This window comes from Phaseolus vulgaris, chromosome 8, assembly GCF_000499845.2.
Source record: "Phaseolus vulgaris cultivar G19833 chromosome 8, P. vulgaris v2.0, whole genome shotgun sequence".
Classification (NCBI taxonomy): Eukaryota; Viridiplantae; Streptophyta; class Magnoliopsida; order Fabales; family Fabaceae; genus Phaseolus; species Phaseolus vulgaris.
In genome coordinates, this window is record NC_023752.2 from 46,209,771 (window position 1) to 46,225,359 (window position 15,589).

The window sequence follows — 15,589 nt, forward strand, 5'->3', positions numbered from 1 at the left end:
GTGAAGAAAGTGAGGGTGTTTGGATTTGGGTATGGTAGGATGGATGTGTGAGGAAAGTTTATGCGAGTTTGTGAGTGATATTATGGTTATGAGGAAATTTTAATTTTTTTTAAAGGTGTGAAATGTTACTTTACAGATTAACCCTTGCTTATTAAAAAAATTAATAATAAAATGAGTTGTTTTTGTTTAAAAATGAAAAACTTTCACACATTTCATAGATTTAAAAATGATAATTAAAAAATATATGTTAAATGTAAATATGTATAATATAAAAACTATAATTAGAAAAAAAATATGTATTCAACAAATTAAATAAAAACAGAACTTCAAGTAATAAAATTGAAAAATAAATCAAATCTTATATAAATAAAAAGATATTATTTTTTAATATTAAAAACCCTCTAGAAATGAAAAATAAAAAATACCACAACAACAAAAATATAACGTAATTAACAATAAAAAAAAATTTCATAAAAAATTATAACTCATAAACATAAAAACTATATATAGAAATATATTAATATAAATATAACAAAAATAAAAAATAAAAACAGAATTTCAAATAATTTCTTTAAATATTAAACATATACTATAAAATTAAAAAATAAATCACATCTTATATAAATAAAAAATTACTATTTTTTAATATTAAAAAATCTCACAATAAAGCAATCTAAAAAATACAATAGTAACAAAAATATAACTTAATTAACCATAGAAAAGGATTTCATAAAAAATTATAATAAAATATAAGGATAAAAACGTATTAGTAGTATAATCCGATATAGTTCAATAATTAATTATTATTATTTTGTTTTATTAAATATTTGTGTTAGTTAAATATATTTAATAACTAATATTTATAATAAAGTGTAGTTTTTATTAATAAATTATGTAAAAATACGTGAAAATATATTAATTATATTTTCAGTTTCTAATGAATAATTTATGTTAGAATAAAATTATTTTAAGTGATGGATTGTTTTTAGGGATTTTTTTTGTATTAAATAAATTAAATATTTAGTATAAAAAAATGAAAAATGTTTAGTATAATCTTTTGGTGATGATCATGATCCAACCCAGGTAATATTTTCAATTTTAATTAGATATAGTATATTCTTTTCTTAAAAAAAAACTAAATCCAACCACATTTAATAAAATATCTGATTAGAACTTGAAAAATAGGTATCACCTGATCTACCTAATAACTAATATATAAATGGAAGATTTTATTTAACTATATTTTTTACACTGATTTATAATATTTTATAAAATAATAAACAAACTTAAAACTTTTTTAAAATTTATTATGATTTGTTTCTTCATTTTAAATATTATATATATATATATATATTAAACATTGTACAATAAATTTTTTAAAATACTAATATATTCAAATGAAGCATTCTGATACATTCAAATGAGCGTAAATTTGGAAATAAGGGATGCTGACATGACTTTCCCTCTACATTCCTTTATTTTGAGGGAAAAAGATATTTACTGTTCACATGTATATTTTCTCTTTCACTTCCTTACACATCCCTTGATCCAAACCATACATATCCACTTACATTCTTCCTCTTGAACAGTACATTTATAGAAGCAAACAGGTTAGGAAAAAATAAACTAAACCCAGTAATTAGTCTTAACAATCAATCACGCGCTGTCAAACGCTACAAACCTCTCTCGGTTCTCCAGTCTTCTTCCTTCTAGGCGCTTTCCCAACACCCATAGCCTCTCAACAACATGGCCGATTCCAAGGTGGAAACCATTTCCCGATTAGCCCAATGGAGAATCGACAACTTCGGACCCTGCTCCTACAAAAAATCCGACCCTTTCAAGCTCGGAATTTGGAACTGGTACAAACATCACATCACACACCTCTATACTACTACTACTTTGATTAGTGCCTTGTGTTGTGAGTGATTGTGCCTGAATTGTTATCGTCTATGCATGTATGGTGTTTGATTATTTGTCTATTATTCCCAGGTACATTTCCATAGAACGGAATAGGTACCTCTACATACACATCTTTCCTGAGCCTTCTCGGCTTTCTAAGGAACAGCCACCTGTTGCTCGCTTCATACTACGAGTCTCCAACAACTCGGGCCCTACCCGCAAATTTTACATCTCCCCTGGTCTGTATCACACTGCTATTCCCTTGTTCCCTTTCTTCTTTTATAGCCAAGGTTCTGGATTGGGGTTTTGGTTTTCTGTTATTATATCTTAATGTTTAGACCAACATGGTGTGCGATATGGTTGTCAAATAACAAATTTATGTGGCTAGTGGTTCAATCGATTTTCAAAGTGTCTATGAAATAACATCAGTTGGGAGAAGGTAGTTTCTTAGATGAGTTTTTCATACCTGGAGGAATCATTCTCTGATATGAAAGATTACTATTTGACTGTCGGCTGAAGATACCCTTGGTACCCCAAATATCTTAATATTCAGATACTGAGTGGTTCAATATATTTCCATGTCGGTGTGTTTGGAATAACGTATGTTGGGAGAAGGCAGCTTCTTAAATGGGTTTTCGGACCGAGAGAATTAGTCACTGATACGTGGCTCTTGGCTGAAGATATTTTGGGCGCCAAACAAAATCTTCATATTGAAATAGGGAGACTTTATTAATCATGCGAAAATATTTGATCCCATGTCATGTGAGTATCCACGTGTGTTTGTATGGTTTGTGAGTGAAAGAGACGGAAGTTAGGGATGTTGAATGCAAGGAGATATAACGGAATATTTGAAGGAGATTATACTTGTAGACTAAGATTTTAGATTCTGCTTCTCGTTACTCAATTGTTATTATTGTTGGCTATTATAAAAAACCCGAGTCCTTGGTTAAGTAAGTTGAGACTCCCAAGATAAAAGATGTAATGTTAAACTCTAGGAAAGAGTTTAACATTGAGTTGAAACCATGTGCATATGAAACAACGTAATTAATAGAATAAATAGAGAAGATTTGATATCCTCAAATAAAAAAGATATGATGTAAAAAATAAATAAAAATGTTCCTAATAATACATATATGATCTAGATATTCTTTATTATAGTATTTGGTCAACTTGCTATAGATATAATCGATCATCGATGCTTTTGAAGACTTGGTGAATATGTCAACCATCTGTTCATTAGAGTTAACAAATCCAATGGTGATGTCTCCAAACTCTAGTTTTTCTCTTATGAAATGACAATCGAGCTCAATATGTTTGGTCTTGGAGACAATGTGTAATGTTGCATTGTTGGCATATACAAGGGGCATTTTTGAACTTTCTTCAAATTTAAGCTCTTTGAGGAGTTGTGCTAGCTATATGAGCTCACTGTGACTAATGTCATTGTGCTATATTCTACTTCTCCACTTGATCATGCCACAATATTTTGTTTATGTTAGAATAGGTCGTCTTAGATAGACTATAATGTGCAATATTATAAACTGCAATGTGCTTTGTGTTGTACCTAGTTTCTAGATGACTTTTCTTATTCTTTTCCTTACAATCATTGTATCTGAAATTCCAATGTCATTATAAATATGAGAACCTAAGAGAGGGTAAACAAGCTCTCTAATTTATTCTCTATTCTTTGGCATTCATTTCAAGTTGGTACTCAACTATGGGCTCGACTACAATGATACTTTCTCTTTGGTGTCCAAAATGACTATTGTCAAACTTTTTGTTACCATGACAACCATTCATCATTGACCTCTTCATCAATTAGATATTAAGAGTGCTTTTTTTGCATGACAATCTAGAGGAAGTGGTCTACATGGAGCAAGCTCCTAGGTTTGCATAGGACAAGGTCTATTTTATGAAGGTAAAGAGAATACCCAAATCTCTGGATACTGTGATGCTGATTGGGCAGGTTCTCCTATGGATAAACACTTTACTAAAAGATATTGTGTTTTCATTGAAGGAAATATCATCTCTTGGAAAAGCAAGAAACAAAATGTATTTGTTCGATCAACTGTTGAAGTTTAGTATAATAGGGCAATGATATCTCTGACTTGTGCGCTTGTATAGGTAAAACAGTTCCTCCAAGAATTAGATTTTTATGAGGTTAAGTAAATGAAAATGTATTGTAATAACTAAGTTGCTCTCCTCATTGCTTCCAACCTAGTCTTCTATGTGAGGACTAAACACATAGATATTGATTGTCATTTTATTCGAGAAAAGTTGTCCAAAGAAATTTGCAATGAGTTTGTTGGATTCAACTATCAACGTCCAAATGTGTTAACAAAATCCTTGAGAGGACCTTGAATTGAATTCATTTTATTCTTTTCTCTTTCCTCACATTTATTGTATCTAAACTTCCAATGTCATTAAAAATATGAGAACCTAAGAGAGGGTAATCAAGCTCTCTAATTTATTCTCTATTCTTTGTATTCATTTCAAGTGTTTCTTATTTTTTCACGATATTAAATTACCTCCAACAAGAACATAGTACCTTGAAGTGGAATGTCTATCACTTGATGTGCCTACCTAGTTAGTGTTAGAATAGCCAAATTTTAGTATTTTGCTTATCTTCATTAATGAAACCTTTTTCAGGAGCCTTCTTACTATACTTTAGGATCCATACGACTACATTCTAATGGTATTGAGCACGAGAGCTTAAAAGTTGACTTCCTACACTAATTGCAAAGGTGCTGTCGTGACGAGACATAATAAAGTGATTTAGCGTACCAACTAATCTTTTGAATCTCCCAGGACCAAAATACAATTTTCCTTGGTTAGACACAAGTTTGAGACTTGGATCCATTGGTATGTTCCTAGGCTTAACATTTATAATCAAGTGACTAATCTCATTGTGTTGTATTATGCTTCTCCACTTAATCATGTCCCGACATTTTGTTTCTTACTTTTTCACGATATTAAATTATCTCCAACATGAACACAACCCTGAAGTGGCATGTCTATTACTTGATGACCCTACCTAGTTAGTGTCAGAATAACCAACAATTTGAGTATTTCCCTTATCTTCATTAATGAGACCTTTTCCAAGAGTCTTCGTAATATACTTTAGGATTTGTACGATTGCATTCCAATGGTCTTGAGAATAAAAATTTAAAAGTTGTCTTACTATGCTTATTGTTAAGGCGATGTCAAGACGAGTCATAGTGAAGTAATTTAGCTTACCAAATAATCTTTTGTATCTCCCAAGATCAAATTATTGTTTTCCTTGGCCAGATACAAGTTTCACACTTGGGTCCATTGGTGTCTCTATGCTTAGCATTTATCATCCCTGTTTCTTCTACAATGTTGAGAGCATATTTCACACACACACACACCTTGAATAAGGGTTTGGAATTAAGCTTTTGCACTTGAACGAGATATTCTATCTTATTTTTTACTCTTTCGGTGACCAAATTTTCTCCCTGAAACATACAATACGCAGAGGTAGATTTTTTTGTGAGTAATGGAACCTGCATAATTTGCATCAGTATATATCTATAGAGTCAAAGTGTCTTTTTTTTCTTTTCTGAGTAGTAGTTCCTTTTTTGGGCTTGATTTCAAGTACTATTTTTTTTTCAACAACTTGTGTATGTCTTTCTCTTAGATAATGCATAAATTGACTAACCACACTATCTGCGTAAGCAATGTTTGGTCTCATATGTGATAAATAAATGAGTTTTCCTAGCAATCTCTTACTATAGAAGAGCTCTTTTCACTTCCAATTTTATGATTTTGTTCAATAGGAACTTATGAGGATCTACATCCCATATAACCGGTTTCTTTGAAGAGATCAAGAACATATATTTTTTTTGAGACGAAAATCATTTTGTTTTAATAAGTAACTTTACTAGGAAATACTTAATTTTCCTTGATCTTTCATCTCAAACTGGGCTGCAAATTTTCCTTTAAAGCCAATATCTCTGTTTCATCATCTCTTGCAATAATTATATCATTTACATAGAGCAACAATAGTGTAAATTTACCTATATTGGAGTGTTTTATGAATAAAGTATGATGTCCTTTGGCTTTGCTTATATCCTTAGGAAACCATTGCTTTTGTAAATCTCCCAAACCATGCTCTTGAAGATTGTTCAAGTCCATATAAGGCTTTCTTTAAGAGTTAAATCTTATTCCTTCCATTATGAGCTTTAAATCTGGGTAGAATCTCCATATACACTTATTCTAAATCTCCATGAAGAAAATCATTCTTCATATCTAGCATATGCAAGTTCCATCCAAAATGAGTTGCTAGAGCAAGAACAAGTCAAACTACATTCATCTTTGTTAGAGGAGAAAACGCTTCCTCATAATCAATTCCATATGTTTGAGTGTACCCCTTTGTAACCAATCTAGCTTTATACCTGTCAACAAACCCATTTGCCTTATGTTTTATTGTAAATATCCATATGTACCTTACAATCTCCCATGTTGAGTTTCTTTTTAATGCATCCATATCTTCTCTCATTGCTTGAGTCCAATGTTTGCTTCTCATGGCTTCTTGGACTAAGGTAGGAATTTTCATCACATCAATGGCAATTCGATGTCAGATTGTTAGTGCATACATAATGATAAATAGGATATTTAACACAATCTTTTTCCCTTTCTTAATGCAATGGGTAAATTCTCAATAACACTTACCTCTTCACTATTACCTTTAGGGTTCCTCATCTTCGAGTCAGACAACTCTTCTTGTTCAGGAGTCAAAGTGGGGTTGCCTTTGATATTTTTTCCAAAGAATTTGTCTTCTTCATCTTTAATATCACTTGGTCCCACTTGTAGTGACTTCATCACTTAATTCTTGAACATCCTGCAAAGACATATATGGTAATGACCAAGAGAGATACTCCGCTTCAAGTGCTTCCTTCCCTTGAAGTGAATGGATTGACAAAAAATTATTTTGTTTCAAGAAAAGTGACATCCATTGTGATAAAGACACGATGACTCTGAGGGTGATAACATTTGTATCCCTTTTTGTTTGAAGGATAACTAATAAAGATACATTTAAGAGCTCTAGGATCTAATTTACTGCGATTAGGATTATGAGAGTGAACAGAAACAACACAACCAAAGGCTCGACACGGTAAACTTGAAACTAAGGGAGAAAAGTGAACAAAACAAATAGAGACTCAATAGATTGATGCCATTTAAGACACGAGTCCATAACCTGTTGATGAGATATGTGGCAATGAACACAACATCTCTCCGTTATGTTTTTGGAACAAACATATAGAAAAAAAATGCCCTAGCTACTTTTAAGGAGATGACGATTTTTCCTTTTTGCAACTCCATTTTGTCGTGGAGTCTTAAAACATATGTTTGACGTTCAATGTCGTTGTTGAAATCAAAGAGTCTAAGTTTCTTTAAATTGTGTTAGGACATAAAATAAGGACAGTACATGGAAGGTGTATTATAGGAGGAAAGTTAAGAATAAAGGATAAGGGGGTTGGTTAGTTAGTTGGTTATGGTTGGTCTTTAAATAAAGACCAATCCGGTAAGGGAAGGGGGTATGATTTTTGTATGTCAGATTTGGTGACAGGATAAGACCTGTGTGAAAGGAATCATTGTTTCCTTTGTCAATGTTCTGGTTGTTTTGTACCGTGTTGGAATAATAAAACAGAGAGCTATTCATTCTTCTTCTGTGTTCTTGGAGTGAATCTCGGTATTTCCTTTTTGGGATCCTATCAATTTACAATATATAGCACAACCTAGATCAATTCTCAAAGGACACATATATTGTATTCAATCTTTAGTATTTTTTCGTGAAAATTAAAGTTGGGGGTTTAAGGATTTAGAACCGTGAAACATAAATTCAAAATGCGAATAGTAATCAAAAGTGAAAATCAAGAAGATGAGAACAAATCAATCCACATATTCAAGAACCAAACAATCCTCTTCCATACTTATCTTAAAGATTTAGATCCAAGTTTGAACAATTAATCAACTAAATTGGTCATACGAATTAAATCAAAGTATCATTCAATTTAATCTCTATCTAATTATCAAATAAAGATCCAATCGATTCCTAATTTGATTATAAAATCAGAAACAAAATTTTTAATCACAGAGAAAAGCTGAGATTGGAGAAGAGCAAACTTGGAAATAATGTGGTTATTATAAAAGAAGGGTGTTTTGGTGGAGTACTTAAATATCTTAGTTCTCTTTGAAAATTAGTTTTTAACAAGTATTGGAGATCTTGAGGTTGAATTAGGCCTAAATTCATTTTGTATTGGACCACTTACAAATATCTAATCCCATGCTCAAGTTGTCTAGTCTCTGATGTGAGGGGATATGTTGGAGATTTTACATCGACTAGAGACTAAATTATAACTTATAAGTGTTAAGAAAAGAGAATGACTTGATTAAACCAAGAGGGAGGTGAATTGGTTTTAAAATATTTTTCTAAAAATCACACTTTCTTGAAATTCTATTTCAAAACCGTTTTAACACTTAAATTAAGAATGCAATTATTAAAGAAACAAGACTGATTCAAGAATATGTTGCAACACAAGAGGTTTCTATTATTTAATTTTCTTTTAAAATAATTTCAATAAAAAACCATAATGCAATTAACTTTGTGAATCAAGATTGATACAAGATTAATACAAGATAGTTACAAGATTGATAGCTGCACAATTAAAGAAGTTAAAGCAAGTGCAAGAAAACACAAGAAGATTTATACTGGTTCACATCCACCGATCCTACATCCAGTCTCAACTATTCAACCTTAGAATCGTTAGTTCCACTGTTAAATCAAGTTTGTATAAAGCAATCCGCTATTACAAACTCAACAAAACAACAATTCACTCTTGAGCACACTCAAGAGGATATCAACCTCTATTAATTTTTGCCCACAAAGAGGATATATGCCTATTAACTCTTGACCAATATCAAGAGGATCCCAACCTTTATCAACTCTTTATTTCCCAAAAGGATATATGGCTTATCAACTCTTGTTAACAACATCAAAACAAACACATGAAACGCTCCAGCAAGAACACAATTACAAAACACTACTAGAACAATCTAGCAAAAATAATAAGAAAGAGTTTACCCATCTTGTTCACAACAAAAGCATGTAGAAGATTCAACAACACAACCTTTGATAATCAAATCTTGAAAGCCCAAATTGAGTGAAAGAAACTCTTTGAAAAACTCAAATTATATTGTTTCAAATTATACATCAATCCTCTTAAAATCTATATAAAAACATTGAGCCAAGTGCTCTATTTATAAAGTTTTGGAATCACAAATTAAAACTGAATCCGACACTTTTAATTGATTTTTCTTTGAAAGACAGTTATAACAACTTCCATTTTAATCGATTAAAGTGTTAATCAATTAAATGACTAAAATAGGTTTTCACAACTCTAAGGATTAATCTGTTGAAAAGTAAGATAATGTGTTAAATCTTTTGGTTTGATCGGTTAAAAAGTGAGATAATATGTTAAATCACTTAACCAGGATTTTCCAACTTTTTGCTTTAATCAATCAAAAGAGAGATAATTGGTTACAATGTTCTTAAACCTTTTTCATATTTCAAAACCCAAATTAAGATGGCTGAATGCTTGACTTCTAAATACCTTTTTGTGAATGACTTAGATAACAATTACACAAAAGCTAAAACATTCTAAACACATCTACAACATCTTTATCTTCATTCTTCATCATCAAAACATCCTCTCTTTAGGGCTTGAGCCTCTTCAATTCTTCAAGACTAACAATAAGTGGATGAAAACATCGGTGTTATCGCTATCAGATAACGGAAAATATGAGGTATCTCAAAAATCTTTTATGAATTTATAACAGAAACCATAACGGGTTATGGCAGAAACATTGTGGTAAAAAAGGTACAATATATACATATAGATAATTTTAAAAAATATAATTGTAATAGGAAGATCCAATAACAATACCACCACTTAATGGTTCCTTTTTTTATTGGTTGCTTGTCTCCTTGTATAAATTATTGGTTCTCCAACATGTGAAGCTTCAGTAGCCCAATTAAGAGTGAGATCATCATAAAAAACCTACTCATTTCCCCTTCTTCATTATCATTATCATTATCATCATCTACTTGTCCCACTAACCACTCCTTGCACTCATCAATGTCATTCAATACAATAGGGTCCATTTTCCATTCCTAATTTTGTATCTTTGAGCAAATTGTTCGTTATATTTTATGTAAACCAAATCGGGAAACTTTATGTGCTCCAACCTATTCCTTTTTTTTAATGAATCTGCATTATGAATAAGTAAAATGTGAATTAATTTTTTCTACATTCTACAAAAAAAGATACTAATGAAATGAGTCTTGTCATGAACAATAATTATCACTTGCTCAAATACACTCAAATTGCGCTCACATCTCGATGAACTACATCTCAAACATAAAATCTTGATTGCTAGCTTTTGTAAGTTGGGAGTTGTGTGCCTATAATTCTTCCACCATCGAGATTTAAAAGCAAAGAAAGTAGGTCTCAAAGTAACCATTAACGCAATTTAGAAATTGTTTAAGTGTCTCACTTAGGGCTATGGTCTTCATAGTCTACTCCCACTCTGATAAAGAGGCAACTCAGTTAATTTTTTTTTTTTGCACTTCTTTACTTGGCACCAACGTCTTGAAGCAAGTATGTAATCATTTGGAAGCTCTTAAATCATATTCCATTTCCAGGTTGGAATAATAAAACTCTGGGGTCAAATAGTGACCAGTCGCATGCAAGGGGCGATGAAGTTGGCATGTTCATCTATTATCAATGATTGTAAATACATCCTTGTATTTACTTTCATTGTTATTGAATAACTTCATTATTGTTTCCTTTGCTTTCTCCATTGCTTCATATATATAGGCCATAATTGATTTTCTTTCCCCATCCAGCAGACAAAGTACTTGAACAAAATGAGTCATGACTTTGAGAGTAAATACGACATTCCAAAATGAAGGCATAAGAACAATTTTTGTAGCTTCCCTCCCCTTAGCTTCCTTAAACAACTTGTTCTTGCTCCATTCATCTGAAGTGAACATCTTTCTAAAATTTCCATTCTCTTGATGCAACCTTTGTAATGATAAATAAGAGGTAGCAAACCTTGTAACCGCATGTGTTACCAGTTCCCTCTTATTTGTAAATTGTCTCAATAAACTTGAGGTAATGGCTATAGATAAAGTCAATCAAATTAACTTCTCTTTGAATTGTCTTCTTTATCAAAGGAAGCTTTTCAATGTTTTCAAGCATCAAATCTATACAATGGGCAACACAAGGAGTCCAATAGAGATGAGGTCTTTTTTCTTCCAATAATTTATCAGCCAACACATAATTGATTCTATTATCTGTGATAACTTGAATAACATTTTCTTCTCCAATCTCCTCCACTCAAAGAGCTTTTCCTATGCCTTTACAAATTTAGAACCATCAATCGACTTGACAAACATTGTCCCTGTAGGGGAGCTCACAAAAAAAGTTAATCAAACATCATTGCTTCTGGTCAGTCCATGTTTGCTCCACTGCTATTTGTGATCTTTCAACAACTTTTCAGTGTAGTCAATCTCCTTGTTGAGAAGTAAAACTCTAATTTTATGATAAGAGCTGACAAAATAGGTCCATAAGCACCTATAACATTAATCATATTTTGAAAACTTTTCAATCTTTACAAGGTTGAATGACAAGTCTGTTTGGTACCAAAATTGAGTAATATGTTGATGAATTGATGCCTTTAAAATTTTGCCACATACTTCTTTTAAATTAGCTTTCCTTAGCTTTTCTTTATTTTTCTTCTCTATTGCAACACTTGGATTTCTACAAAACATATTCGTTGGTCCTTTTTTTCCACCACTATTTCTCCCCTTATCATTACTAGCTTGGAAATTTCAACATCATCTTCTCATTATTATCATAACTTGCATGGATTGATGGAAGAGGTGACTACTTTTTCTTTAAATAATTTCCAAAGCTCTTCTCTCACATTTTTTGGAGTCTTGGTACAAGCAACAACATTGTCCTTCTTTATCACCAAATGTTCTTTAGCTCTAGGGTTTCTCCTTTCATAACTTTCCCATAGTAATTACATACATTTGTATTTAGTTTGTTTCATCCATAAGATGACAATGTTTCCAGCCTGGGTCATTTCTATGGGATGTTCTTGAAGTCTCTTGGTCATTGGCCATTATTGTTGTTGGAAAAGAGGTATATTTTCAAAAAATAATTATAGTGGAAGTGGAAAAGAAAAAAAAAATTAGGACCAAGGTTGCCAATGGACAAAAGTATTTTAAAAGAAGGAAAACACTTGCAATCAGCGATGGTGGCAGTGGCGGCGACAAGAGTAGTGGCAACGACGACATAGGCGTCAACGGGATCGTTAGCGGCGGTGAGCATGTGCAAGTGGCAAGCAACAACTGGAGTGAACAAGAAAAGAGAGGCTGGTGAAATGTGGATAGGGTATCAGGTTAAATTATAACGTTTGAACTGGGACGGGTATGGACCAATTCCTTTTAACAAAATGAATATTTGGCCTGATAACCCAAAAGAAGAACATTAGAGTTTCTTGTGTGAACCTTCTTTTTTTTTATGGGTCTCGCGCCACTGCACAACCTCCTTCGTTTTTGAATGGCTCTCGCGCCTCACGTTGCTGCACACGTAAGGGTTTCTCTTAGCCTTTTTTGCCATCTCCGTTCAGTGCTAGCATCTTGTGATGCAAAAAGTGGCCGCCATGGGCTGCCATGACAAACCTGCATCGCCACCGTCATGTTGTGGCAACAAGTTGTAAATTTGCACCGCTTTCCGCTATGGTGCTGCCGTAACCGGTTTTCGATAACACGAGCAAACCTCCTTTTACAAACTCGTTTTGTGATGTTGTATTAGGTTTAAAGTCTACAATCTCAAAAGAAGATTGATGTAGTGCTTCAGGACTTATCAATTAGTATTAGAGTTTGTTCTCAGTGTCTCTAGAAAGGGCTACACTTGGTGGGATTGATAAAACATGTTGAGTGAAGTGTCATAGAGTGCCTTTATTGAGACCTTGATTCTCAAAGGCGGTTATTGGAAGAGAATTTGGTATTTAAGGTGTCTTAGTCTCGCATTATGTTGTATGGGATGCTGAGTAGAATCCTTTATTGGTGCGGTTTGGATGCTTGGTGGAGTAGATAAGTGATTGGGTTCTCTCGCTTGACAACTAGCTTTTACTTGGAGGGTTCTCCAATTGCGTGACTATCAATTTCATATTCCAACAAGGATTATTCTGCATTGGTAGTAGTTTCCAAATCTCCAAAAGGATTGTTTTACTTTTATCATTTGAGTTTAAATTTTAATCAATAGTCATTGGAAAAAGAAGGAATTGGCTACTTGGAGTTGTCAAGTCTGGAAAAATGGTCTAGTTACACATTAACTACCTATAATAGTTACACAATTTTTGTGTTGTATTGTGATCACATAATCTGTAGTTACTTAGTACAAACCTTTTAAATAAGGGCTTATATGACCCAAAACACAGATAATTACGATAAAGTGCCTGTAGCAAAAAAGTGATTTTGGTTATGGAAGTTTTATCCCCGTAAGCTTGATGTTTGCTTCCTAATTTTTTGTATGATGAGGGCTAAATTCTGATTATGGTATCAGAAAGTTTTATCCCCATAAGCATGGTGTTTGCAATGAGGGTAAATTCTGATTATGGTATCTGCTTTTCTACACATGCACTCGTCACGTCTGTTTACCTACAAGAAATAGAACTTAATTTGCATCACCACCTCAAAATGGCAACTGTGAAGATTAAAATTACATTTACCTTTACCAACTTCACGATTGTATATTGAAATGCTGACACAGGTTATCTCATAACTTGTATGTGCTTAATGTTCAGTTCATGAAAGGGTGCTTAGAACAAGTGACGACTTTGTCTGGCCTGTTGATACTGCATTCCTAGGACGCTTTGTTGTTGATGTTGAATTTCTTGACCTGAAGGCCTGCCCTGGCAATGTGAGTCCCTAATTTTTGTAATCATTACTATATTTATATGATATTGATGTGAATACGTAATTTTATAGTGTATCCCTAAATATAATGGTGTTTGTTTTTTCCTCTAAATATCCATTTGCTTGTAAAATATTGCTGTAAGTTACTTGCTAAGCACTAAGAAGCACATGTTCTTTTTCTGATCAGTATTGTCGGGAGGGACCCTTTGAACCTGTAATAGATTGTTGCTTTTATAACCTTTGATCAATTCTTTTGAACAACAGGGTGGAGTAACCAGATCTATATGGCCATCTGATGGAAAACTGCAAACTGTTGCAGCTCAAAGCACTCTTCGATGCCTGTCTCGCATGCTTGACGAGTCTATACATGCTGACCTCACCATCATCACTGCAGATGGTACTCTGAAGGCTCACAAGGCAGTTTTATCTGCTAGTTCTACAGTGTTCCATGGCTTGTATCTTCAGAATGGTGATGAAGAAGATACATCTACGATCCACATGGAAGATATGTCTGAAGAATCCTGCAAGTCCCTTCTAAGTTACCTGTACGGTACTATTAAACAAGAAGATTTCTGGAACCACAGGCTTCCATTGCTTGCAGCAGCCAATAAATATGAGATTGGTGATCTCAAAGATGCCTGTGAGGAAAGCCTACTAGAAGATCTTAACTCAGGAAATGTTCTGGAGAGGCTAAAGGACGCTTGGCTTTACCAGTTACAAAACTTAAAGAAAGGGTGCTTCACATTCTTATTTGATTTTGGTAAGATATATGATGTTAGAGATGAAATAAATACCTTTTTCCAACATGCTGACAGGGAGCTAATGCAGGAGATGTTTCTGGAAGTGCTTACAATTTTGAAATAGGTTGCCTTGAAACTCTTATCATCCTTGTCTTTCAAATGATGGATCCTTTTTTATAATCATGTCTAGTTTAAGCTTGTATAGTACTATATTATAATATGATGTAGATATTACGAATATGCCCTTTTGAACAACCTAGCGGTTAAAATGTCAAATGAGGTAGTACATTATTTTGTGTGTAATTGCAACTTGAGTTTGATTAGTTTTTCTATTTCTACTCTATTCACAAGTCAGACTATTTCTTCCTGCACCTTCATACCTTCTTCTCTCACCTCCATAAATTTTCGAATTTCCAAAAATGCTCCTCTATAATATTCTGGATTAGATAATCCGGAAGACATTTTTCAAATTTGTAATTAGCTTCTGGATTACATAATTCGGAAGCCTTTTTTCAGATGCATGATTACTTTCCGGATTACATAATTCAAAAATCTTATTTAGCTTACGGATTATGTAATCGAAAAGTCTTTTTTCAAATGAATTTCTGGATTACATAATTTGGAAACTACTCTATGGGGGGTAACAAAAGAAGGATAAAAATGTATTTTGATGTTGTGTATGGAGGTGGCAGAAGAAGATATGGAGGTGCAGGAAGAGATAGTCCGCAAGTCAAATCTTTTCTTTGGAGCCCATCATCACTTGTCACGCTGAAGGCAATTGCTTCCTGCACCCGATCAATTGTGACTGGCACCCGACGTTTTTTTAAAAATCCTATTATGCCCTTGTCTTCTTCACTTTTGAAAATATTTAATGGTGAATGTGCTACGGATGAAAATATCCGGAATGCATGAAATGTGTTACAGATAAAAATATCCGGAA

At 32.9% G+C, this 15,589-nt stretch overlaps 1 protein-coding gene across 1 annotated transcript; it reads left to right on the top strand.

Annotated features, from left to right (window-relative positions):
• The first annotated feature begins 1,590 nt into the window (after positions 1 to 1,590).
• On the top strand, positions 1,591 to 14,952 carry LOC137825490 (BTB/POZ domain-containing protein At1g21780-like). The gene is made up of 4 exons (XM_068631159.1): positions 1,591 to 1,859; positions 1,990 to 2,138; positions 13,798 to 13,913; positions 14,174 to 14,952. The coding sequence occupies exons 1-4, from the start codon at positions 1,747 to 1,749 to the stop codon at positions 14,771 to 14,773; spliced, it is 978 nt and encodes a 325-aa protein (XP_068487260.1). The 5' UTR covers positions 1,591 to 1,746; the 3' UTR covers positions 14,774 to 14,952.
• The last annotated feature ends 637 nt before the right edge of the window (positions 14,953 to 15,589 follow it).